Source organism: Pituophis catenifer, unplaced genomic scaffold (assembly GCF_029215685.1).
Source record: "Pituophis catenifer annectens isolate HBS135680 unplaced genomic scaffold, rPitCat1.0.hap2 SCAF_2, whole genome shotgun sequence".
Classification (NCBI taxonomy): domain Eukaryota; kingdom Metazoa; phylum Chordata; class Lepidosauria; order Squamata; family Colubridae; genus Pituophis; species Pituophis catenifer.
Window position 1 is genome coordinate 108,495,179 of NW_027256882.1, and position 25,819 is coordinate 108,520,997.

The 25,819-nt window shown below is 37.7% G+C and overlaps 1 protein-coding gene across 2 annotated transcripts in view; it reads right to left on the minus strand.

Moving 5' to 3' along the window:
* PPP2R2B (protein phosphatase 2 regulatory subunit Bbeta) overlaps positions 1-10,154 on the minus strand; it is a 254,662-nt gene extending 244,508 nt beyond the window's left edge. The window contains exons 1-2 of one of the 2 annotated variants that reach the window (XM_070933946.1): positions 10,091-10,154; positions 9,853-9,930 (exon numbers count right to left, since the gene is read on the minus strand). In XM_070933946.1, the coding sequence (XP_070790047.1) occupies positions 9,853-9,930; positions 10,091-10,154 (142 nt within the window). Of the gene's footprint in view, positions 1-2,096; positions 2,197-9,852; positions 9,931-10,090 lie in introns of those variants that run through there. The other variant, XM_070933947.1, reaches the window with a different exon arrangement.
* Between the last annotated feature and the right edge of the window lie 15,665 nt (positions 10,155-25,819).

A 25,819-nucleotide genomic window follows, 5' to 3' on the forward strand; every position in this document is an offset into this window, starting at 1 on the left:
TTCCTTTTATTTTATTTAGTGCCATTTGACACCAAAAAAGCTCTGGGAAATTCACAGGAATTCAAGGGATAATATATCCAGTTGGTTCCCATATCAAGTTTAGAAGTGGCCACATCTTCTGGATTCTCCCACTGTTTGTTATTTTAACATCAAAAGGAAAAAAATATCAACTAGCTTTTACCCTTCACAGGGACAGCTGGTTGATTGCCTTCAGTTTTAAGGGATTCCTCCCTGTCCATTCCTTCAGCAGATCAGTTAAGAAAAATCCAGGTGTATTATTTTCTATTTATTAATTTGCCACCCATCTCACCAGATGTATATTGCTTTTGTTTTCTTTTAGTATATTTTCAAGTCTACCTTCAGGTGTCAATATCTGACCATTCCTTTACATTGATTTCAATATTTCTTTGCAGCAATATCAATATTAATGGCCTTTTCATTAACTTTACCTAATTGTGTACCCTGCTGTGTTGAATTGGATTGCAATTTACACATTCTATTGGCTTGAAGATATATGCTAATCCCGTATATCTGATCAGTATCAAATTTGGAAAGACTGAAAGAGCCATAGAAGTGAAAAGGCCATCTCCTTCCCTGAAAAGTTTATTATCAAAATAATGAGAAAATGAGACAAGAAGGAAGAACAGAAACAGAAGAACCCAAGATAGGTATCTAAAACATGCTTGGAAATCCTGTCACATACCAAGTCACATTAAAAACATGTCTTTTTAAAACAAATGGATCTTAAATGAGTGTAATAATATTTTTTTCAGAAATATTCAATGATAGAAAAAGCCCAAAAATTATAGGATACAGATTGGTCATCATGTAATAACAGAACGTATCATCGTAGAAATATTTTATTTGTAAAAATCAAAGGCAGGAAAGCATGATCCAAGCCTATTTCTTTATAGCAAATTTACTAACTTTGAATTATATCCTAAGTGAACCAATTTCAAGCACATAATATTTGGACATTATGAGGACAATTAAAACCCTATCCTATCTGATTTTCCCATCTTCTAATTATAAGTTACTGAGCCAAACTAAAATGTGTTTTGATCTACAATACATAGATTAACGGCAGCTCAGCATGAATGTGCTCTATAGACAACTACAGCTTTACATTTTAATTAGTTAACTTGCAGCACCACAGTCCTATTTAAGCTTGTTTAATAAACTCACTTGGCTTGTTTACATAGAAATTAACGCAAGTTACATTTTGGAAACATTTCTATATATATATACACTAATTATAGATCCAGAATTTTGTACCATGCCTATCATCAGTGGCCCCTCTACCAGACAATTTTGTATAGTATGAGGGATAACGTTTCAATGTTATTTTCTGTAAGCTTTTTTACATTAACTCTTAGACTGTGAATGAATGGCAATTCATTAAAAAAAAAAAGGCCTGATATTGCTCTTGTATACATCCTGCAGATCAGTGCAGAAGGAAAAACTTGCACACACAGGCACACAAAAAGTCGGATATTTGCCAACCCCAGAACCTTGTTAACCTTACCCTTCGCTCATTAGCATGTAAAAATCCTACTAAGAACTTACTGTACTGTATGCAGTGGCTGATCTCACCTCTACAGGACAAGAGATCTTTTAAAAAAAACACACACAGAGATTGCCAGGGATGTGAGAGGGAGGGAGGGAGGCAAAGCAAGCCACACGGTAAAAGCATGCTTTCCACGCACCGAACGGGATTGCTTCCACGGGAGGGCAAATCTTATTCTTCCGTTTCTTCTCGGGGCAAAACCTAAAAGCCCATGAAACTTAAGAACAACCTTTGTACGCGATCGCCTAAAGAAGACCCTCCTGGAAGGGTAGTAGTACCGTGCATCATTCACCTTGATGAGGAACGGCGGGCGGATTTTCCACAAGGCCACACCGAGATTCCCGAAATCTTATCGCGGATCCCCTCCCCAGAACACCCCCCCCCCCAAGCTCTTCCAAGCCCGGTCACACATCGGCTGCCAAAGGCAATCTCAGGCTCTCCTCCCACTTTCTCCTCTTTCCCCTCCCCTCGGCTCTGCGCCGTACCTCGCGTCCCACCCATCCTGCCCTTCTCCTCTCCGCTCGGGTACCTTCGGTGTGGCAGCTGGAAGAGAGGATGGTGTTCGGCGGTCGGAAGAGGTAAGGCAGGTAACGAGAAAAGCATTTCATCTTCCAGCGGCAAAGACGCATTTATGCAAAAGTGAGGGGTAAACAATCCTCTCGCTCCATGGGGCTGGGCAGGCAAGGCTACATGATGGATGCATTACGGAATCCCGCCAATTGCTGAGCGAGCTAAGTCACCACCTCTGTTGCCGGACCCCATTTTTGCCATCAGCCCCAGCGAGGACCGCCTCGCATTTCTGCAGGCGTCCAGCGCCAACTCCGAAGCCCCCTAGCAAGCAGGGCGAGGTTCCTCATTGGCTAAAGCGCCTCCGAGCAGGATTTGCTGACTAAGTCCCTCCCGCTGGTAAATACACAAGAAGCAACGAGGGGACTTGCGTGCATTGATAATCCTGGAAAGCTCGCTCTCGGTGGGGAAGGTCGGCTTCACTGCGCGGGCGTGCAAGATCCTTGGAAATTGCCACGACAAGTTTCAGGGCTGATTTTGGAGCGAAGCGCAGACGACTCCGCCAAGCCGACTTCTAAGGACTGTCAACATCAAGGTTAGCATTGCGTGTAAAGGGCAGACTTCCCGCAATGTCAGCTGGACTGGGCGCAACCTCAACCCAGAAACCGAAAAAGAGGAAAACTCTACAATTCAGGAAGGTCGCGCGTTAAAAGAAAATCAAGGACGATTTGTGTTCCTATTACAGGATGCCTTTACTCGGAGGTGTCTTTTTTTTTTTCCGTGGTGGAGAAATTTAATAGAAGCAAAAGGGAAATACCTTTTGGACTAAAAAACGCCAATATCCATCTGTGCAAGGCTAGTAAAAAAAAAAAAAGCTGAGTGCAGTTAGTTCAATTGAGTTTGTTCCCTAGAACATGTGCATTGAGTGGGGGGGAGGGTTATTTAGCACAATCTTTTCAATGTTGCCTTGGTGTTTTGTTTCCCCCCCCCCCTTTTGGCAGCAAACTAACAAGTTAGAAGCATCTTTTCTGTGGAATGCCTTTATTTCTTTCATATTCATTCCCGGCTCATTAGTGGAACAGAGTTAAATCATCTTTTAACTCTGAAACAGAGTTAGAAACATCAGTGGATGTTTTTTAGCTGATTAGCATCCAAGGATAGTCATAAATGCTCTATATATATTGTCCCAAAGTTGCTTTTTCAAGAGGCAACTGGACTTTGTTTTTTTCTTTGAAGAGGTTTCATTTCTCATACAAGAAGCTTCTTCAGCTCAGAAGCTTCTTGGATGAGAAGTGAAACCTCTTCAAAGAAAGTCCAGTTGCCTCGTGAAAAAGCACCTTTGGGATAACCATGACCTGGATGACTGAGAATCTCCATAGACATCTATATACATTGCTATCCATTTCATGAGCTGACCCTGTAATGGCTGGGATTGGAGAGCCATTACATCCTGGTCAGTTGCTATCTCTCTAAAAACCTGGTAATGGTGGCTCTGTGCCAATGGACTGTCAGAATTACCATAGCAGCAATGCTAGAGATTTGGAATAGGTATCAGCAATGGGAGCAGTAAATTTTGGGCTGTATGTTTTCTTGATTTAAGGATGGGTTGATAGCACTTCTCAGTAGAGAGGAAAGCTCCTGAGAAATAAATTACTAACTATAATATTCAGGAAAGAGCCATAGAATTATAGGATAACAGTGCAATCATTTATCCATGTTTATTTTATTCAATTTCTATGGCAGCCTATCTCACTATGATGATTCTGGGTGGCTAACAGCAGTTTAAAAACTCAACAGCAAAGTCAAATGCATAACTGGCATCCAAGACAACTCCCCCCCCCCAATCAAATAGCAATTAAAATAACCATCTCATAGACTTTGACAATCTGTTCCCCTTCTCCAAGGCATAGATGAAAGTCCAACAGAGTTGGGGCCATCTAGTTTGTGGGCGAATGATGTTCCAAAGGGCAGGTGCCACAAGAAAAAAGGCCCACTTCTAGAGTCTGCTAGATGATACTCCATGATTGATGGGAGCTTAATGTGCCTCTTAATGCAGATGGATAGAAACAATGAAGGAGAGGCAGCTCTACAAATAGGCCCATGCCATGAAAGGATTTATAAGTGACCACCAGTGTTTTGAATTGCACCCAGAAGCCAACTGGTAACTAATTCAGTTATTTACATTTTGTTAAGATTGTAATCTTCCCATAGAGTTATGTTTACATATGTTCTGAAGCAAGTCCCATTCTCATAGGTGGAATCATTATCTTAAGTCCACACAGCATGCTAAACTTTGTGTCAGGAATAATAATTCCGTTAAAATGAAAAAAAAAAGAATGCCTATCATCTATTTATAGCTTCTTGGATGAAGCTTCTAGGTCTAGGATGAGAAGTGAAGCATCTTCAAAGAAAAATCAGTAAGTCCAGTTCTCTCTTGAAAAAAGCACCTTTGGGACAACCATGTCTTCGATGACTGAGAACCTCCATAGGCTGACTAACTGACTATCTATCTATCTGTCTGTCTGTCTGTCTGTCTGTCTGTCTGTCTGTCTGTCTGTCTATCTATCTATCTATCTATGGGTCTTTGGTTATTCGGGTTTTCTCCCGTGTAAAATTGGAAGTGTCTTGGCGACATTTGGACGAAGTCTCATTCGTCATCTTCAGGCTGGTGTTTTCGGCTTCGTGCTTCTAGGAGCAATGTGTGATCGCAGCTGTTTCTTCCTTTTAACTGCCAGTGGGGGTGTGAACTGATTGGGTGGGAGCTTGGCTGTGTTCTGATTGGGTGGAGGTGTGTTCTGATTGGTTGGGGGCTTGGCTGTGCTGTGATTGGTTGGGGGTGTGTTCTGTTTAGGTGGGGGCTTGTTTGTGCTCGGGTTAGTCTGAGTTGCAGGGGGATTTGAGCTGGTGAGCTGCGTTGCTGTTGTTTGGCTTCGCATTCGTGGCCAAGCCCCCACCCACCTAAACAGAACACACCCCCAACCAATCAAAGCACAGCCAAGCCCCCAACCAATCAGAACACACCTCCACCCAATCAGAACACAGCCAAGCTCCCACCCAATCAGTTCACACCCCCACTGGCAGTTAAAAGGAAGAAACAGCTGTGATCACACATTGCTCCTAGAAGCACGAAGCCGAAAACACCAGCCTGAAGATGACGAATGAGACTTCGTCAAAACGTCGCCAAGACACTTCCAATTTTACACGGGAGCAAACCCGAATAACCAAAGACCCACATACAAACACCCGTGAAAACCTCAGAAAACAACTACCTATCTACCTACCCACCTACCTACCATTTATTTGTATTAAAATTTGTTCACAATTTTCCTGACAATAACTTTGCAATTTCAATTTAATTTTTGTTTAGAATTGTCAGCCTTGAAATTTTGTAAAGTATTTGATCAACCAGTTCATATTAAAAAATAAACCTTGGAAATTATTATTTATTCTATTGTTTAGCAGTTACTGGACTTTTAAAGGTGATCTATACTGATAGAGCTGCTAATAGACACTTTGAACATTTGTGCATGCAGCATTACCAGCAAAGGGACATTTTTTTTTGTATCTCAAAGCAGAGTTATTGGGTTTGAGAAGATTTTGCTGACTTACATATCAAATAGCAGAGACTAATCCAATAGCATCCCATGGGATAGCAACAAAGCCATTCTCCCTGTGTAATGAAATATGCAGTAGCATTGGATTGTATTTTTGGTCCACAAAATAATGAATTTATTTATTTAAATTAGCTCTCTTAAGCATTATCTAAATATTATCAATCCATTTGGAACTATGTATAATAGATAATTCCCATCTTTCCCCTGCAGTAAATTTTAAAACCATAGCCTGAAAAACCAATAGAATCTCACATTTAGTCTCTTTTCTGTAAATTGTTGAGGTTGAAATTTTAGTTTGTGCTCTCTAATTGTTTTCAGAGTTTGCAATGAAGAGGAAGAAAGACTACCAAAAATATGCAGGCCTGACTTTAGTACCTACATTGCTCAGGGAGAAAAAACAGGAAGAAACTAATCTTTTCACAGGCAATTACTTTTTCCCACACATTGAGCACTTTTATTAATAAACTAAATTAAACAAGCATCAAACTTTGGTTTGATTTGTTCTCTTTATCTTCATTTTACTGTATATACTTCAGGCACTGGACTGGAATGCAAGATGATGAATCCATCTAGTTGGCCTTGGTTATCTGTTTTACTTTGCAGGGGAGAAGATGGGATATACTTTTTATTTTTAATTCCATTCTTTGTCTTTCCTTCAATTGTAAGCCAACCAGCATCCTTTCTGAGAGTTGGACAGCTATATAAATCAAATTAATAAATAATAAGAATACTAAGTAGGGAAAATGTGCAAAAATTCAGAAGATCCAAAAGGGGTAAATATTTTGTCACAGACCTGTTCCCAAGTTTATTCCTATCAGGGCAGGCATTGAATTGACATCTAGATACAGTAATAAACTGAAACTGAATTCCAACAAGACTAAAGCACGAGAATGGCATCTTATGGGTCTGGGAATTGAGTAGGTCTCCAACTCTGAAGCAACAAGGACACAACTTGGAGGGTCTGCTGCCTCTTAAGGTCTACATGGCATTGTGGCCCAAAGTATGCTCAATCAATTTTTATCTAGTGCTGCAGTTGAACTTCTTCCTAGATAGGTATTTGCTGGCTGTACTCTCTCATTTGGACAACAGCAACACAGCCCATGTCAGCTTGCCCTTAAAGATAATTTGGTAATGGCAACTAATAATGTATGCAGCAACACTTATAGAAGAACATTCTTCAGAGACCACATAGTATCAGTCCTAGCACAATTGAATTGTGTTATTGATTAGGCTTCAAGGTTTTTGTATAAGGTGTTTAAGGCTCTTAATAGCTAATCATTTCTATACATAATGAAGTGCCTCACCAGTATGTACCTACCCAACTGTTAACATCTTTAAATCAATGAGCTGAGCAATTTGCATTATTGCAGGAATAGGAGAGAAGGCCTTCTTTGATGTGTCATCCTATTTTTTGGAATGCCCTTTCTCCTTGTGGCCAGGCTATTGTCAACATTACTTATCTTTTGGTGTGTGGTATTTACCCTCTCATTTAGGTCCTAACCCCATGGCCTTTACAACTACATCTCTTAATTGCTCTTTGTTAGTCTCACAGGAATTCATATGGGCTTTGAATTAATTTATCATTTAATTTATTTGCTTTTAATGCTTATCGTGATTCCCAGCACTCAGAAGAATGTCATAAAACTAAAAATATACACAGCACGTGGATTGCCTATGTTCATTATATCACGAGTTCATAAAAAACACTTTCAATTCAATTTTATAGGTTGAAGAAATCACTAGAGAATAACATTGCTAGGATTAATTTATATTTACATAAATATCTTTTTTAAAATATGCAAATGAAATAATGTAACCAAATAAACAATAAATAGTGTATAGGGATGTTATGTTTGGGGGTGGGGTTGTGTTAGTTCCTGGTAACTCCCTGGACAAGTCCTTGCTATATGTTGGCAACATTTTCTAGGGTTAAACCCCCCAGCTGGCTTCATGCAGGTACAACCTCATATAAGGCACAACTAGTTCTCATGGAGGCCAGGTTTCTGGTCTGGTGCTTTAACCACTATACTCACATGCTTTTTTTCCCGGTTATTGGTTAAAACTTAAGGCCATCCTAAAACAAACTAGCACATGAAGAACAAAATGTTTTTATATTTGAATACCTACATTCAGAGGAGAACATTTCTCCTACCTGGATAATACTTTGAGATCTACAACCTATCATCCTTATTTATAACTGTTAATCAACCAACTAAGATTTCAGCTTTGCTTTTTGAGTGCTAATGATTTTTCACATACCTGGAAATAAATGGTTTTAAATCATTATATGGAGATGCATTATTATATAAGGGTCATTTGCTAAAGCTTTTCTAATCGACTACTAGAACTTCCCCTCCTTCTATTGCTCAGAATTTTTATTTTTTTCTTTGTAGCTTATACAGTATACCACCTTGAAAGATCTTGAAGCATAGAAAAGCAAGTGATTGTGTTGGTGACAATGGAACTTATCCTAAAGTTAATATTGCCCTGCAATTAACATGATTATCCTAAATAATACAAAGGGCGTCTCTCAGACATCTAACCTGTGATTCCCAGTTCTAATTTCTCAAGGCTTTTATAATCTCCAGCATGGTTCTCAAGATAATATCTAGATATTATCTAAAATAATTGATATTACTATTACTATTACTTAGGAAGCTGGTGCAAATCACAGCACTATTACATGTAACACCCTCAAAATTTCAGAAGAATATAATTATAAAAATGTGATAAAGTTTTCTGATATCATCAGCATTTTAAAGATGATAGAAGTAAAGCTCTAACATTCTAAAACTTCCTCAACAAACAAAGAGAGTCTGTACCAGGCCCTTGGTGAGCACGAAGGTCCCTTTCTTCCCTTTTCTTGTTTTCCTCTGGATATGTTTTCTTTGCCATCATTGTCTTTTTGTCTTGTGCAATTTTTGTGTTTTGTCCTGTTCTCTGTATTTAAATGTTTTAAACAATTGTAAACCTCTCAAGATTTGCTGTGTAAATGCCATGTTGGAAGGACCTTCGGAGACAGAGGGACAGACAACTGGCATGTAAAAGATGTCTCAGTCTACAGAATGGGGGAGAGAACGGAAAACATTTCAGTAGGGACCTTAGTTTTCCAGAGAGTAAAAGGAAAAGAGGGAGAAATAGTTGTAGTTTTGCAAGATTCTGTCAGTATAACCTTACAATAGTGTTTTTGGTGATGTATCTTGCTTGCACTAAGCCCCAGGGCTAACATGCTGGACTCAGGTAGCATAAAATGTAATAAATTATTATTGTTACAAATCAGGTTTCTCTGAAAATAACCTTAACTTTATCCCCTGTGGATTGAAGCCTATATTATGTTTTACTTAGAAAACAGCAATTTTAATAGCAAAATGTAAGAATTCATACGGGAATTCATATGTAGAACTACTTATTTTTTGATGGATTAATTAATGGAACTGAAATGCTATAGTGAAAAATTAGCTGTTCTGATAGTTAACAAACAGTTCAATGTGAGAAGTTTAGGCTATTAGAGATCCCAATAATTTCTCAAAGTATTTAAAATGTTTTACAACATTACAGAATCTGATTTTTTTTTTTTTTTAAATGGAACACATATTTTGTTGGTTGTTTAAAAATGGTAAAATTATGCTCAGGGCAAATTTCCATATCTTATCAGCAGAAAGGATATTAGATTAAAAGATAATGGTAACCCAATTTCATTTATTTCACAGGTGTTATTAAATCAGCTCAACAAAATAAAATCAAGAATTGTACAGCTTGACATTTGAGCACTTTTTAAAAAGACTTCGCTTTTCACATATCAAGGGCTTCCCTTTTCCTGTATCAAAATTCAATAAAATGTATGCAGCACAACAATTAACGTCTTCATGAAGAACCAGAACAAATTATTCAACTCTTTCCTTTTCAAAAACAGAGCGGGGGAGGCATTCTGCCTTAATGATTAATGCACTGAATCATGATTCTGAATAAAAGCTGTGAGAACAGAAAGGTTTGCGGTATTCACATTTTAGACCTTTAAAAAGCCCTTAAAAAATCATGACATGGGTGCTGTTTGCAGGTTACACCATCAGCCCTTGAACAGAAACAAAACCATGATTGCATGAACAATTAGCTGAAGAAAATACTTTATTCTGATTCCAAGAACAAATGAAAAAATAAACCCACCTTCTATGACCCCTGTGTCAATAGTTCCTTTCACTTGACTGAAGCACCACAATATATCTTGCATGAGGTTCTCAAGTCCTGCAATTAGGCAGATTCCCCCATTAAATATAAATGTACAGTATGTTAAATAAACAGGTTGCATCTGAATAGTTATTTTTAAAAAAACATGAACATGTGATGGATCTAAAAGAACAATAAATGCTTGATTCTGAAGAGAATTCAAATTGTGTTTACTCACCTGGAATCATCCTGCAATGGAAAGCGATAACTTGCTCCTTGGAAAGTGGCAACATTATGCCCATGTTGTGAATTGCCTCTCTGTCCGCTTTGTGAGGCTGTTTCAAAAACGGTGCAATTGGAGTCAGCTACCAAGGCTTTGCTGGCAGTGAGGAGTCAGAAGGCCAGCAGTCACATTCTTTATCATAGCTTCTCTTCATTAGAATACTAATGCATACACAATCACATCTGTTTGGGTCTCTCAGCATTCTTAAAAGGGTGACAAAATATTCTGTTCTGAATTCATAACTGAATTCTTTTTATAACATTAAAATGAGTTTAAAAATTATCTCATTTTCTTCTTTGTCCCAGTTTTCTCTCATTCTCTTCTCCGACTTATTGTCATTAATATGAGTGGGGTAGGGACTTTCCTTTAACTTATTTTCAGGCATAATCTGCATAACTTCATCTAATCGGGATCAAGCTGGATAGTGCTACCCTATGGAGTGTAATGTGTAAATGCTGAAATATAAAAAGAGCAACACCTCAACTAGGAGTTGAAAAAAGTAGAGGCACTCTCATGCCTTGGCACCTCTTTAACACATCCAAATAATCAGGGATTTATCCAAACCAAAATGCACTGAAGTCATTTTAGGATCCACGCTTACTAGTCTTATTTCCGCATATATTTTTTAAAGTGTTTTTTGCTTCATTTATTTCAAAAGATGGAAAACAATCCTGGTGAATTTGAAGAGGAGTGAGGAGCTGTATCCAAAACCCTGGGCGGATATCATCACTAGCTTTAGGAAAGGTGTCCTAGCAATTACGGTACTGGATCCCTAATGCAAAGGGACAAATAATTAGAAAAATTCTAATGCTTGGGGGAATTGAAAGAAATAGAAAAGGAATCTGACAAAAGGCAAGTGACTGGATGCTATCATTGATGACTCAAGCATTTACTGTAAAGCAATCAGTGAAAAAACAGCATCAAGTTATGAGGGAGTTGGAAGCAACTGAATGACTACACACAACAAAGCAATTACTATGGATCTTATGTGTTGTCCAAAGGATATACTATTAGAAAAGGACCAGGTAAAACCAAACATTGTGTCCATTTATGGGGATATATGTTATTTATTTTACCCTTACATGTTCTCTAGTCATGGCACAAACATGACCCAGTATTGCTTTTTGCTTTTATATGACATGGCAGCATGATGTTGCCCTAATCCCTAGCCAATAGCTGGAGACAACTTAGAATCATTGTTAGCTTGTCTTATTTTAAAGTACTGTAGTATACTTTCTCCTCTTCCAAAACATTTTTAGTGTGGATGTTGGATGCTTCACCAACAGCATGCTTCATGATGCACTCAGTAGTTGAAACCTGCCCAGTTCCTATTGGAGAATTTAGACTGCCCTTGTCTCTGGCTACGGCTTTGCAAGGTTCCTTTTTCTGGGGTTTTATTTTAATTTTTTTGGTGGGGGTGGGAGTGGGTGGAGAGAGGCCAGTTCTTTCAACCTGGATCTCCCATTGTACCTATCTTGTATCTGTCCAATCTCCAACTTGATCCCCGTTTTGGGAATTTGTATTTAGTCCAAACAATAGCTGCTCGGTCCAGGGAGAGGGATAGAGGGTCTTGCCTTGATGAAGGAGAAGAAAGCCAGTCCTCTCTATTGCTACAAAACACAATCCTTCCACTGTGTCTTTCAGCTATTAATATTAAATTGTTACAGATTACAAGAGAAACTGGAAAATGCAGTCTTTTATCAGCTAAGTTACATGCATGTGTGGGGACATAGGCCTCACAATCAAAAGAATTTGCTCCTTCGTGGCTTCCCATGATTGGAGCAGCCCCTCTGTACGCCTTATCTGCCTGTGCCTACAGACAATGGAGAAGGTGCTCTTTAGCAGCCAGGTAGCGCTAGAGGCCTAGATTTTAAAGAGCCACATCTACCCATTTTTTCCATTTACTCTTCCTTTATTGAGCAACACCCACATAATCCCCCATGCATCATAGGCAGGAGATACAGGGGGAGGAAGACAGACAGACAGACAGACAGGCAGGCAGGCAGGCAGATAGATAGAGCTATATCATCTATCTGTCTGACTGTCTGTCTGATAGACAGACATCTGTCTGTCTGTCCGTCCATCCGTCCGTCCGTCCATCCATCCATCCATCCATCCATCCATCTATCTATCTATCTATCTATCTATCTATCTATCTATCTATCTATCTGAAGCAAAACATCTTCAAAGAAAAACAAGAAAGTCCAATTGCCTCCTGAAAAAGCACCTTTGGGACAACCATACCTGGATGACTGAGAATCTCTATGGACATCTCCCTTTTTGACAAATGGCTAAACGCCGTCTGAACAGCAGCTCAGGAAAGTCAACTAAGATGCATGAAAAGCCCAATTTGACTGGGCTTTAATTCTGTAGCCCTTCAATAAATGAATAATATTTTATTGATTTATTTATTACATTTATTTTCCACCCATTTCATTTCGAAATCACTCATATATGATCTTGTATCTAGTCAAAGATCTGGTAGGCACCAAGATGACATATTTTGTGATACCTTATAAATTTTAAAAAATGCTATAGAGTACGTTTTTGTTAGCTATAGTCCCATTCATCAGATATATTAAGTGTTTGTCCCGAGAGAGGAATATAATATTCAGAGAAAGAAAATAAAGGTGGCTATTCTTCAGCAAAGGAATTCTGAAAATTCATTACATCTACCGGTAGAAACGATCATCTAGGATCCATTAAAAGATTTAACACTGTTTCCTGTGTTAAGGTTTCTTATTATTGATGATTAATCAGTGGGCAAAGAAATGGAAAATACTGCTATTGGAATTATCCTTTTCTAACTTTATATTTTATTTTCTTTTTTTTACCCCTTCTTCTTTTTTGTATTTTAAAATCCTGATCTCTCTTTTCCCTAATCCCATTGTAATCATTTTGTTTTTTAGGATCATAAACTCTTCTATTTTGCTGTATCTTTCCCATTATTTCCCATCCCTTTTCCCTTTTTCTTATTTTCTCACTGATAACCCCAGTGTAATCATTTATGTTTTTTATATTCTTTCTATTCCATCCTCTTTTCTTTTTTTTCTTTCCCCTTTTTCCATTTTTTCCATTGTTAAACCCAATGTAATAATCATTTAATTTTCCATAACCAATCTCCTTGTTTTTGTTTTCAGTCTCTTTTCCTTGCTTCTCGTTAGTTGTTTCTTTATCAGCTTGAATGTATCCTAAATCAATTTTTTGGTCATCAAGTTTCAATTTTCCATGCAACATTGTAGTCATTTCCCTTATTTCCATTTTCAATGATAGGTACATCATTATCATTTCCTTCAGTTCCTGCCGACTGTCTTGCCATGATGCTTCCAGTTGAATCCCTGGAATGATGTCCTCTAATTTTCATGGCACCTTTTACTTACCGAGGAGGAGGAAGGATAAAATAGAGAGGGAGGTTGTATAATGTCTGAAATTGGCAAAATGGAAGTCAATGTTTCTTTAGCAGATAGGTTGAGTAAATATTGCTTAGGCGTCTTCCATCACAAGGCTGTGAAAGGAATATCCCAAAGTCCATTGGGTCCAAAATATGAGAGGAAGTATAAGAGGAAAATGCTTAGGATTTAAATCTAATATAAAGATATGGCTGGATTTCTGTAATTTCCTGTATTCTTTAGTTCTTACAGAGTTTACAGAGATTCTGCTGTTAACCAGTCACTGAATATGGGGTTCAATTTCGACGCACTAGACTAGACATTCATGGTCATATTTATGTATGTAAAGTCAGAAATTAGTAGGAATGTGGGAGTTCTTCAGAAAGTCTCCTCAATAAACAAACAAAAAGCACTAAGGTGCCCTATACTCTCATTGCTACATCAAAGACTACCCATGTAAACTGAACATGCAGATCTGCCTGCACACAAGACACTTCTACTGGGTTTGCTGCCAAAAATTTTGAGCAGAAATTTGGAGAGTAGTTTTGTTTACTTCCCTAATTATGCATCTAAATGGGGTTCATCTATATAAAATGCATATGTCACTCCCAACAATAGTTTTGTTGATGCCTGTTATAAGCAATGTTCATTATCTGTATGCACATTTTATTTCTCTCTGATCTCTCTATTATTATTCTTCCTCCAAATATAAATATCTACATGCTAATTCTCTTTCAGAACAATTTAAGGTGTCTCGAAAGTCAATTTTGCTGTTATATATGTGTTTGTCAGCGCCTCAGCGCTGGCATAAACAGGAGAGAGATAATTTCTGAACTTTTGCCTGCTAATTCCCTTTGAAGTCGGGTTGTCGTGGAAATGAGGAGGGGGGAGACATTCCTGGGAAATGACGTGACAAGAAGTCTGGAGAATGACTTGGAAGAGAGCCAATGAGAAGCAGAGAATTGGGGATCGGAAAGGGAGGGATTGGGGGGCAAAAGTCCAGTCTTGTCCGCATCGAGTCATGATCCGGTGGCTGTGCTCAATTAAAGAAAAGATTTCCTTAAAGATTGGCAGTTTGGAAATTCATTTATTTTGAGATAGCATCGAAGTCTGACAGTGTTATTACTATAAACTTCACAGAAATTATATTTTTCACTATCTTGAAAATAAATGAATAAATAAAATAATAGAGCTAACTTGAACAAAATAGATGAAATTAGGCATTGTACAGAGCTTTCATCCTGAATATTAAAGAATAGAATTGAAGGGTTTTTACTATGGTTATCAACTAAAACAGCAAACAGAAACACATTAAAAATAAAAGTAAAGTAAATTTAATCTACACTACAGATTAAATTTACACCACAGTATTTTTTGTTGGGAATAGTTACGGATTGTACTGTAATAGAGACTAAGTTGGTTTTAAATTTAATAACAGCAGCCAGGCTACTGGTGGCACAGTATTGGAAGAAGAAAGATCCACCTACTATTGAGGAATGGACATTAAAAGTTGCGCATTTGGCAGAGATGGCAAAAATTTCATCGTATCTTAAAGATCACTCAAACGAAAGATATATATCAGAATGGAGAAGATGGATTGACTATATTCAAAATAAGTATCAGACTAAGAAGTTTCATATAGCTTATGAATGAAACATTTTTAATTGTTAGTTTATGTTTATAGTGTTTTGAGTTATAAGGAGTTAAAGACCTAGGGAGAATTTGAAGTTAACAAATTGTTAGCATATTTTAGTTTTATGTTTGTGAATGCTATACCCTGTGCTTGTTCTGGGAAGTCTAAGGAGGGGGGTGGGCGGAAGGGGGAGGGGGAAAGGGTGGGTGGGTGGGCAAGGGGGGTGGGATGGGGTGAGGGTGGAGGGGTGGGAGAAAATGTTTGTATCTTTTATAAAACTTTTCAATAAAAAAAATAAAAAATAAATAAAAGTAAAGTAAAAACAGAACAAGATAAAATGGATATGCATCCATCCAAAGTATAACCTTTGGAGGATATCTCAAAATTAGCTTTTAAAATATGTGCACTTCTAAATTGTCAAGCAAATCAATATATATACAGTAATACTCTATTAAGAGTTTATTTAACATGATGAAAAGAGAGGAAGGAAAGAAAGGATAAAATATTGTTGTAACAAGAAATGTGAACTAGTAGTCATCCTCTCCCCATAATGATTGTTGCAATTTCTCAATTACTGCTCAAAGTTAGCCTAATTCTGCTTTTATCTTCTCAAATGTGAGAAGCTTAATGTCAGCTAGATTTTTTTTCTGTAATGTTTTGTATCCAAAGATATTTTCTTCCTTTCTGAATTATCTATTTATATAGAGCTGATATTTTCTGTTGGACAACTTCTGCCTTGTATCTCACAGTTGAGTGATTCACACTGAGGGATGAAGTCATTCTTTGGTTGTTTTTAAGATGTTCTTCCAGAAATTATAAAGACTGCATTCTATCGATAAGCCCACAAGTCAATAGGAAATTAAATTTACCAATTTTTGCAATCTGGGTGGGTATCAGGCCCAGGCGGAATTTTTCCAGGCAGAAAAATTCACAAATTTTTAACCAATACTAATAGATTTGACTGAAAGTATATCAAATCTAGGATCTAGGGGGAAAAACACAATGTTAGAAAGTGCTTCCCTTTATCATTTTAAGAACTGGTGTTGTATACATCTGTAGAAAATAGGCTTGATTTATTATGCTGTTTGGGGTTAGGGTTAGGGTTAGGGTTAGGGTTAGGGTTAGGGTTAGGGTTTGTGTACCTTTCCTGTTTCATCTGGTTAGCGTCCTTACCGCAAACAGCCTGCCTCTCTCTGTCTGCTGCCTCTGCCGGGGAATGCTGGAGCCTTCACCTCCAAGCAGCTGATCAGCAGTTGGATCGACCTCCCGGAATACTGCCAATCAGCTATTCAAGGCGGCGGGGATCACTACCACCATTCTCCACTGCTGTCTATCTCCCATATTTGCTCCATACAACTCCACTTTTGGGAGGAAAAAAGTGCATCTTATGGAGCGAAAAATACAGTACATACCACTTCATAGTGCTTTACAGCCTCCTCTAAGCAGTTCACAGAGTCAGCATATTGCATACCTTAGAAAGATGGAAGGCTGAGTCATCTTGAGCCAGTCAGAATCAAACTCCTGGTTGTGAGCAGTGAGTTATCCTGCGATACTACATTCTAACCACTGCGTCACCATGGCTAGATGAAGTGAGCAGCCATATAATTATAGCAATAGCACTTAGACTTATATACCGCTTCATAGTGCTTTACAGCTCTAAGTAGTTTACAGAATCAGTATATTGCCCCATAACAATCTTGGTCCTCATTTACCGACCTTGGAAGGATGGAAGCAGGGGTGAAATCTAAAAACTTTCTCTACCGGTTCTGTGGGCGTGGCTTAAGTAGTGGGCATGGCTTGGTGGTCAGGTGACTGGGTGGGTGTGGCTTGGTGGTCAGGTGGGCGTGGCCAAGTCGACGTCACTTCTTTGCCCTTTTTTAATCTACAAAACACAACACAACACAACGGGCTAACCCACAATGTAAAAGCAGCTGTGCTAGACCCAAAATGGCCCCTGCAACAAGCAGGAACCTCACACAGGCACAAAAAGCCCCCAAAAACAACTTTAAACCTTTCACAACACAACACAACACAACACAACACAACACATCTGGCTCACCCAATGTAAAAGCAGCTGTGCTAGACCCAAAATGGCCCCTGCAACAAGCAGGAACCTCACACAGGCACAAAAAGTCCAAAAAACCAACTTTCACACTTTACACACACACACACACACACACACACACACACACAATGCAACACAACACACCTGGCTCACCCACAATGTAAAAGCAGTTGTGCCAGACCCAAAATGGCCCCTGCAACAAGCAGGAACCTCACACAGGCACAAAAAGTCCAAAAAACCAACTTTCACACTTTACACACACACACACAACGCAACACAACACACCTGGCTCACCCACAATGTAAAAGCAGTTGTGCCAGACCCAAAATGGCCCCTGCAACAAGCAGGAACCTCACACAGGCACAAAAAGCCCAAAAAACCAACTTTCACACTTTACACACACACAACAACTGGCTCACCCACAATGTAAAAGCAGGGGCAAAATGGCCCCTGCAACAACCAAGAACCTCACACAACAAAAAGCTCAAAAAACCAACTTTCACATTTTACACACACAAAATTCCATATACAGTTTTGTGAGATTTTGTGTGTTTGTGTAGTTAGAGTGAAACACTACAGAAACACACAAAATCTCAGAAAGCTGCACAAATATTATATTATATTATTTTATTTTTACATAAAAGCAGCTAAATTTAAAACTTCCTAAACTTTAAATGGCTAGGTCTAAAAAAAGAACGACTAAAAAAACCCACAATTAACTATTTTTTTAAAGCTCCCAAAGGGGAAAAAAACTTACAGGCAAGCAGGCAGGCAGGCAGAAAGAGCTGCTCACCGATGAGCTTGATTGCAGGCAGGGAGATTCAGTTGCTTGCTGATGCAATGGATTGCAGGGATTACAGCAAGGCAGGCGTGCGAAGGTAAGAAAGCTGGAGGCTGGGGGGGGGGGGAATGGATTTTTCCTACCGGTTCTCCGAACTGCCCGCCACCATCGCTATCTACTCGCCCAAGCCAGTCCGAACCGGGAGCATTTCACCCCTGGATGGAAGGCTGAGTCAACCTTGAGCCGGTGAGATTCATGTCAGCAGAATTAGCCTGCAATACTGCATTCTAACCACTGTGCCACCGCAGCTCTTATCTATGAAAAGATGCAGTAGTTGTTTTAAAGACTTGCAAAGTATTTTTATATTGATATTCCCATGAGCTCTGAACCATTATTTTGGCATCAAATATGAAAAATTACACAAATTAGCTAGTTTATTTTTCCTGGGCTCAAGGATAAAGATAGACAGTTTACTAGAGAATTGAAGAAGGGAGGAAGAAAGGAAGAGAATTTTGCTCCAGTTTTCTTGCTACAGTTGTTAAGTGAATCACTACAGCTGTTAAGTTAATAACATGGTTGTTAAGTGAATTTGGCTTCCTCATTGACTTTGATGTCAGAAAGTCAGATCAATGAACCTGGGACACAATTATACACGATCACTTCACATTCACTTGGTTTTACTTAATAAACCACAGTGACTGAACCTGATAATATCTTATCAAAAATGCAAGAAACACCTTTGTAGTATAATAAAATATAGGAAAAATAGGAAGGAATAATTTTACATAATTTTGTATTGAAGTGAAGCCTTCACCTTGAGAATTATCTCCAGGTTTAGGCACCACAATTAAAAAAGAAAATTCCAATCAACTGGAACATGTTCAGAGAAAGACAGAAACGACTAGCAGACTATAAATTAAAACAATAGAAGAAAAAGATGAACAGATAAGATTAGAGGAGGATAAGTGTGATAGCAATTTTCAAATACCTGAAAGAACTTCACAGGAAGACCAAGTCCTGTTCTCCAACATCCCTGAGTGTAGGACACAGAACATGGATTCATGTTCTGAGAAGGCAGATTCTGGTTAAATGTTAGAAAAAATTTCCAATTGCTAGATCAGTTGGGCAGTAGAACCTGAGACATAATATTCTCCCATTCATCTGGGTATGTTCAAACACAATAGTTACCTTCATGAATGTTTTTATTTATATTTGGATTTTACATAAAATAGGAGGTTGGATTCAGTGGCTAAATGGTGAACCCAACTATGAACCCAAATTTCAATATCTGAATTTGCTTAATTTTTTTGGCCTTTGCTCTATTCCTTTGTATTTGTTTCATGCGCTTTATGAATTGTAAGATTGTAAGTCATAATTATATAATATAAACTGCCTTGCATATTTGGTATAACAGTTGTATACAAATGTAGAAAATAATTATATATTTTATAGAATACTCCAGGAAAAAAAATGTAGAATCAAGGCTGTTATTAATCTATTAAATTGCCTGGAAAGTAAAGGCAGATGTTCCTGGCAATTTGCATAAAAATAAGAGATTGCTGTATTACACAAAGGATTGATATCAGCGTTTATTATGCTTCGCTATGAAAATGTCAGTCTAAAAAAAACAATGTGCAGAGATCCTTGGTTTGTTATGATCAGAATACTTTTTTTTCCTTTCTAGAGAAAAGCATATGCCTAGTTATTATGGTTCAGTCTTTGTTCATTATTGTTAATATATTTTCCATAAAGCTAATTGATTTTATGGCTAGCAATTTGAAAGCAAAGTGTGGGCTAATAAAAATATTAATGATTTCACATTAAAACTAAACTACACATAATTAGGCAATTGTGAATGAAACAATTAGTTTTTCCAATCATACCAATATTAGAATTTTTAAAATGAGCTGGTGGGGCCACATTGCTGATTGCAACTATTCTTTAATACTCAGTTTTGTGGTTTCTGCAAACTTCTTTATTTTAACTTAATTTGTAAAAGCAAAGCCAGCTAACTTAGAACTCCTATTACAACTAAAGAAACAAAAAAGTCAGAACATGTAGTCTTTACTATTAGGACTCCAAGACAACCAGCAAGAAAAACACGTCAAGACCATAATGTGGAAACACAAAGCAAAACAGACACCTCTATATTTTTGGATGTGATAGGCAGCACATTTAAAATATTAAATCAGTTAGCTATTTAGCTAAAGCTAAAAACCAAATAAAATCCTAAAACTACGATTCTAAATGAGCAGAGGAGATACATCTGAAAAGGAAAAGAATAATGGGAATGCGGGTACGGTATTTGACAAAAATGCTTTTTAAGGAAGCAACTGAACTTTGTTTTTTCTTTGAAGAGGTTTTGCTTCTCATCCAAGAAGCTTCTTCAGCTCTGACTGGATGGCGGGGAATGGAAGGATTTATATTCCTTGCATTCCCCATCATCCAGTCAGAGCTGGAGAAGCTTCTTGGATGAGAAGAGAACCGTCTTCAAATTAAAACTAAAAAATCCAGTTGCCTCTTGGGAAAAAAGCACCTTTGGGACAACCGTGACGTGTATGACTGAAAATCTCCATAGATATTTGACATTTTGTTTTGTTTTTGGAAGCGCCGACAATGCTGACAATTTGATCACTCATGAACACCTATAACGACATTTTGCCTCTTAAGGATCGGGAGCTTTTTCAAGCGGAGAATAATAAGCATGAGGTGGGGATTTTTCGAAAGACCTTCGTGATGGTAGCGCGATGGCGGGGTGGGACGGTTATTGCAGAAGGAAGCGGGGCAAACAGCAAGTTTTGCACACAGCGCCAGGCCATGCGAAACACCCCCGTTTTTACAAAAATGTCAGCGCATGCGCAGGCGTTGCGTCGTCACCCCCACCCCGGTCTCGGCTACTCGCGAGAGGCCACCAGCTAAACGCTCTAGCTGACGCGGTCCTCGGGTTAGAAAGCTCGGGTTACAAAGTTCGGGTTTTCGCTGATGGGATGTGGGCTTTGCTGGCCTTGATTGGGTTGTGGCAAATGCAGTGGGTTGAAACTTGGGAAGATGAAGGTAAAAACAGCCTGAAAGTGTCACTCGGGTTCTGTGGATGTCTGTATAAAGAGCAACTAGCTGAGTCTGTGTCCCTTTCCCAAAAAGGAAGCCTTACTGGAGAGAGTAAAATCTACCTCTGAGAAAACAGGAGTAATTAATATTTGAAGGATTAAGTCAGGTGTCAACTGGAATCTCAGTAACACTCCCCCTTTCTCCCCCCCCCCCCCAATATCTATAAATCTTTACAGGGCAATATTCAATACAATTTTACTTTGGGGGAAATAGGTCATCAAAAAATCTCTTTACAGCTGCTTCAAAATTTAAATGAATGACAATCATAGGTGTTTATTTTTTGTGAGTAGATTATTAGTCAATGATGTGTCATCCGGTCATTTTTGACTCCTGTGCGTTTATGATTCCTGTTTATGTGTCCACACAAATTTTCTCCATGACATACAAATATGCTTTTAGACAAGTAAAAAAATACAGTAGGAAAAATAACAGAATAAAGTATAGACATCATTCTAGGAATTAACTGTTACAATTCTATTTATATATTTACTTAATGTAAATTACATCCAAGCATGTATATTTTAATTTCTAACCCATTTATAGAACCCAACTACCATTTCAAGCACTTTTTATATGTAGTTTGTTTTGAAAATGTATTTTCATTATAATTAATGTAAACACAAAACTTTGTATTTTGTTTCTTGTTTTGGTTATTATTTTTAAAGAATAAATAAAAGTTTTTCTCTATCGTGATCTACCCCTAACCTGGTCTTTCAAGTCTCCCAAGAGTGCACTCATTGCCACTGAAACTGAGTTGTGAGTAGAAATCACATATTTTTTTAAAATACACCCCACATATATTTGAAAATGATATACTGTATGGACTTTAGTGACCAGTTTTCAGCAACAATGGTAAAAGGGGCCTTTAAAGATAGAAGAAAAAGAATTGAGCAGCCATAAGGCAGTTCAAGAGAGCAGATTGCCCTCTACTTTTGTCCAGGTACAATAAATGGTCTCCCATACCTCTCCTTCTATAACTACTTCTAACATTTTAAAATGCTACAATGTATTGTGATGATATTCACCTGTGCATATTTGAAAATCTCAGGAGAAATTCTGACTATTTAAGTACATCAGTACAATCACTGTGTATGAATCCAGGATTGGATATAAGTCTTCCGATTTCTGCAGATTTCTGTGCCATAGTGTTAATGAGGAAGACAATATTTAAGCATTCTCAAAACAATTTTCCAGACAAAATCAAAGGAACAAGATGAACACAGTTATGTATAGAAAAGGGATATAGGCATCTTGTCTCTGCATATTCTACACATAATACCTGGTTCCAGCATAAAGGGAATGATGGGAACTCCATGGTTGCTATTTTCAATCTTACAATTGTCATCAGTATGAATTAAGGTACCTCTGGTATTAAATATTGAGACATGTTCAAGGAACCTAATTATATTTATTCCCCACTGAGGTACACATAAAAAAATAGTCATGACTAAATTAAATTGCATGGGTTTTAGATGTAATTTTATTTATTACCGTATTTGAATTTCTGGGGCCAGCTATCTCATCACTGATTCTGGCTAGCATGAAAAAAACAATGATCCAATATATTATGTTTAAAAACAGAACAAAACATGGTTATAATGGGAAATAAACATAAACATAAGTTTACAAAAACTATCCCACTGTGGATATATACCCTGACCTAGATCAAAATATTTGGAAAAAGCCAAGTCTTCAAGCTTGCATGAAGAAAAGTCCAATAAAGTTTAAAACGAGGAATGATGTTCCAGTGGGCAATTGCTGTAACAGAGGTCCCATGAGATGGTATTTTGTGATAGGTACCATTCAGACCATGCCAGCTGTTAATTAGGCAGAAACAATGGAATAAAGAAAGTAACTACCGGTAGGATTTATATCATATACTGTAAGCTTACTAGTAGATAACCAGCACATTGCATTGCACTGGAAACCTAGTGATAATAAATGTAACTCATGCAGCAGCTGTGTTAAATTGACATTCAAGTAATCCTCAACGTATATGACTGAATGGAGCCTACCCATTACGATTATATGTTGCAATAGTCATAAAACAGACAACTTGATTTTACAATATTTTTTGTGGCAGTCATTAAGCAAATACCACAGTTGTTCAGTGAACCAATGGTTTGCTATGGTACTGTTTTGCTAAAAAAGTGGAAGTGCAGAACCATTATGTAAAATGTGTTCACATGCCCACGGGATGCTGCAAGCAGCCATAAATGCGGCCATGTTGCCAAGCATCTGAAGTTCAGTCACCATGGAGGGGATCCAACTGCTGAAACTTCAAATCCAGGTTGTAAGTCTTTTTTTTTCAGGTTGTCATAACTTGAAACAATTACTAAGTGACCAGTTGTAAGTAAAGGACTCTTGTGAATGCTATTACTGCTGCATTCTAAATCACCTGAAGCTTTCAAAAGGTCTTCAAGGGCAGCCTCATATGCAACTTATTGCAATATTGTAGTTCACATACAAAGTGATCAGGGCATGAGTGACATGGAAAATGCTGCTCAGTCCAGGAAAGGACACAATTGTGATATAAGACAAAATGTGTCACAATTATCCCATTACAACTAGGAAAACTATCCCCTATCTATTGAGTCAGTGTTGACTCCTGACAATGTCTTCATTAGTCTCTGCAGTTTTCTTGGCAGGGTTTGAGAAATTGTTTGCCATTGCTTGCTTTCTCGGTCTAAGAGAGAATGAAGGATCCACGGTTTCTCAGCTGGCTTTGTGGCTAAGGTGGGAATAGAAATTTTGGTCTGCCAGTTTCTAGTATGATGCTTTAACCACTACACAAACTGGCTCTCTTTAAATCCATTTAGGAACAAGAAAACCAAATGCAAGGTCTAGTCTCATTGAATTTTAAAGAATGCTGGTTTTCTTCCATTTCTGCAATACTTTTAAAAGAGATATTTTCTATGTTTTGTTGTTGTAAGTCACAATTATGTTTTGCCAAAAAGGTATGTAAATTAAGAGCCAAACATCTACAAAGTGTTAAACACAATATTTTTAATTCATTTTCTTCTTGTCTGAAATGTTAAGTAAAAAAATCTGGTTAGAGGAGTTAAACATTTGGTGTTTCAGGGGAATAAAGATTGTAGAAATGCAAGAGATTTTCAGTTTAGCTAAAGTATTATAATTATACAAGTTCCTGTATCTTTATTTTCTCACTTAAAGCCAGATTTAGACTGACTTGTCCAGATGCCTCATACTGGCACTATTGGAATGGGACTTGTTATTGTCTAGAAGAAAATCAAGAGGGGACTTGGACTGAAGCATTAAAGTTTTGCAAGAGATACACATCTACAGAATTAGTGATGTTTAACAGTGTTCAGGAAAAAGTAAGTTGAAAAAATATTATTTGTGTGCCACTCTGTAATAATGTTTTATTTATTTTTTAATTTTTTATTAAATTTGTTCGCCACCCATCTCGTTTTTGGCTTGGGTTTTAAAAGAACTTATATGTCTGGCTTTGTCAGAGTAGACTGGGTGGTTTCATCTTTTACTCATCTGCTGATCTTCCTACTACTATCCTTTCCTTAGTTCTTCTGGGCTGTTGCTAGACATTGCTGTCCTTGAATTCAAGTGTGGTGTATCCATCTGATGCATCTGATCCTCATGTTATTGCAGGCAAGCAGGCTGGCTAGATATATTGTGCTTGAATTCCTGGGTAGCCATTAGGGAAAGTAAGCAGAGCAAGATGCAGTGAGGGGAGAGGAAACGGGGTGATTGCTTATATCATTCTTGAATTCAAGGATGGCATGAAAATGTAACAACTGTAGTGAATCTACTGAGTTCTCACTTTATGATGTTGCCAATACCTCCCTTTCCATACCTGAGCCCAAATGCGCAAGGCACTATTTCTGATAGCCTTGATTCCATACACACACACCGCGTTTCTGTTCCTAATACATTTCTATCTAGAACTTAAGTGTTCTGAGTCTGGGCCAAGACAAAACATATGTATTTTGGTCCAAACATAGATTACACCAAAGTAGCTGTTCTGGTTCTCTTCAGTTCAGATCAGTTGATTCAGTTGTTCAGTTAGCAACCTCAAATATATCCAGATTATATGCAGTACAAATTAATATGCAAGCTCCTTATTAATGTTGGAAACCACCCAGAGTTACCTTGTGGTAAAACGGGTGGTCAATACATTTAATAAAATAAAGTAAACAAATAAAAAAAAGAGAGATATATGATGTAAAAGAAGTAGTAGTTAGATGTGATATTTCAAATATAAACTTATTAAATATTTGTAGAACTGGATTTTAGATTTACCTTTGGACAACTTTTGGATTGGATTGAATAATTTGGAAGAAACTCAAAGCTTTTCGTGGTCAGAAGGCACACGGGCAAATGCAACTTCTTGGTAAAGATTAACTGTGAAAAGCAGTCTTATTTAATTTTTCTGAAACATTTCTTTCAATGTGAATATAACATCTTTTATGTATTCTAGTCTTTTGATCATTGTCTTGATATTACTCAAACAAAAAAGAAAACTAAAATATGCAGAAATACCTCAGCTGTTTGTATTGGCAAGCAATTTCAAAATATTTTTAATTATTTATTAAAAAATAAAAATAATCACATAATAAAGATTTCCTTATCGAGAACATTTTATTTGTTTCTGAGTTACATGGCTTCGAAAGAGCCAAAATAAATTAGGCTGCCCAAATGGCTAGATTTTTGAATCAGGGTTACAGATGCC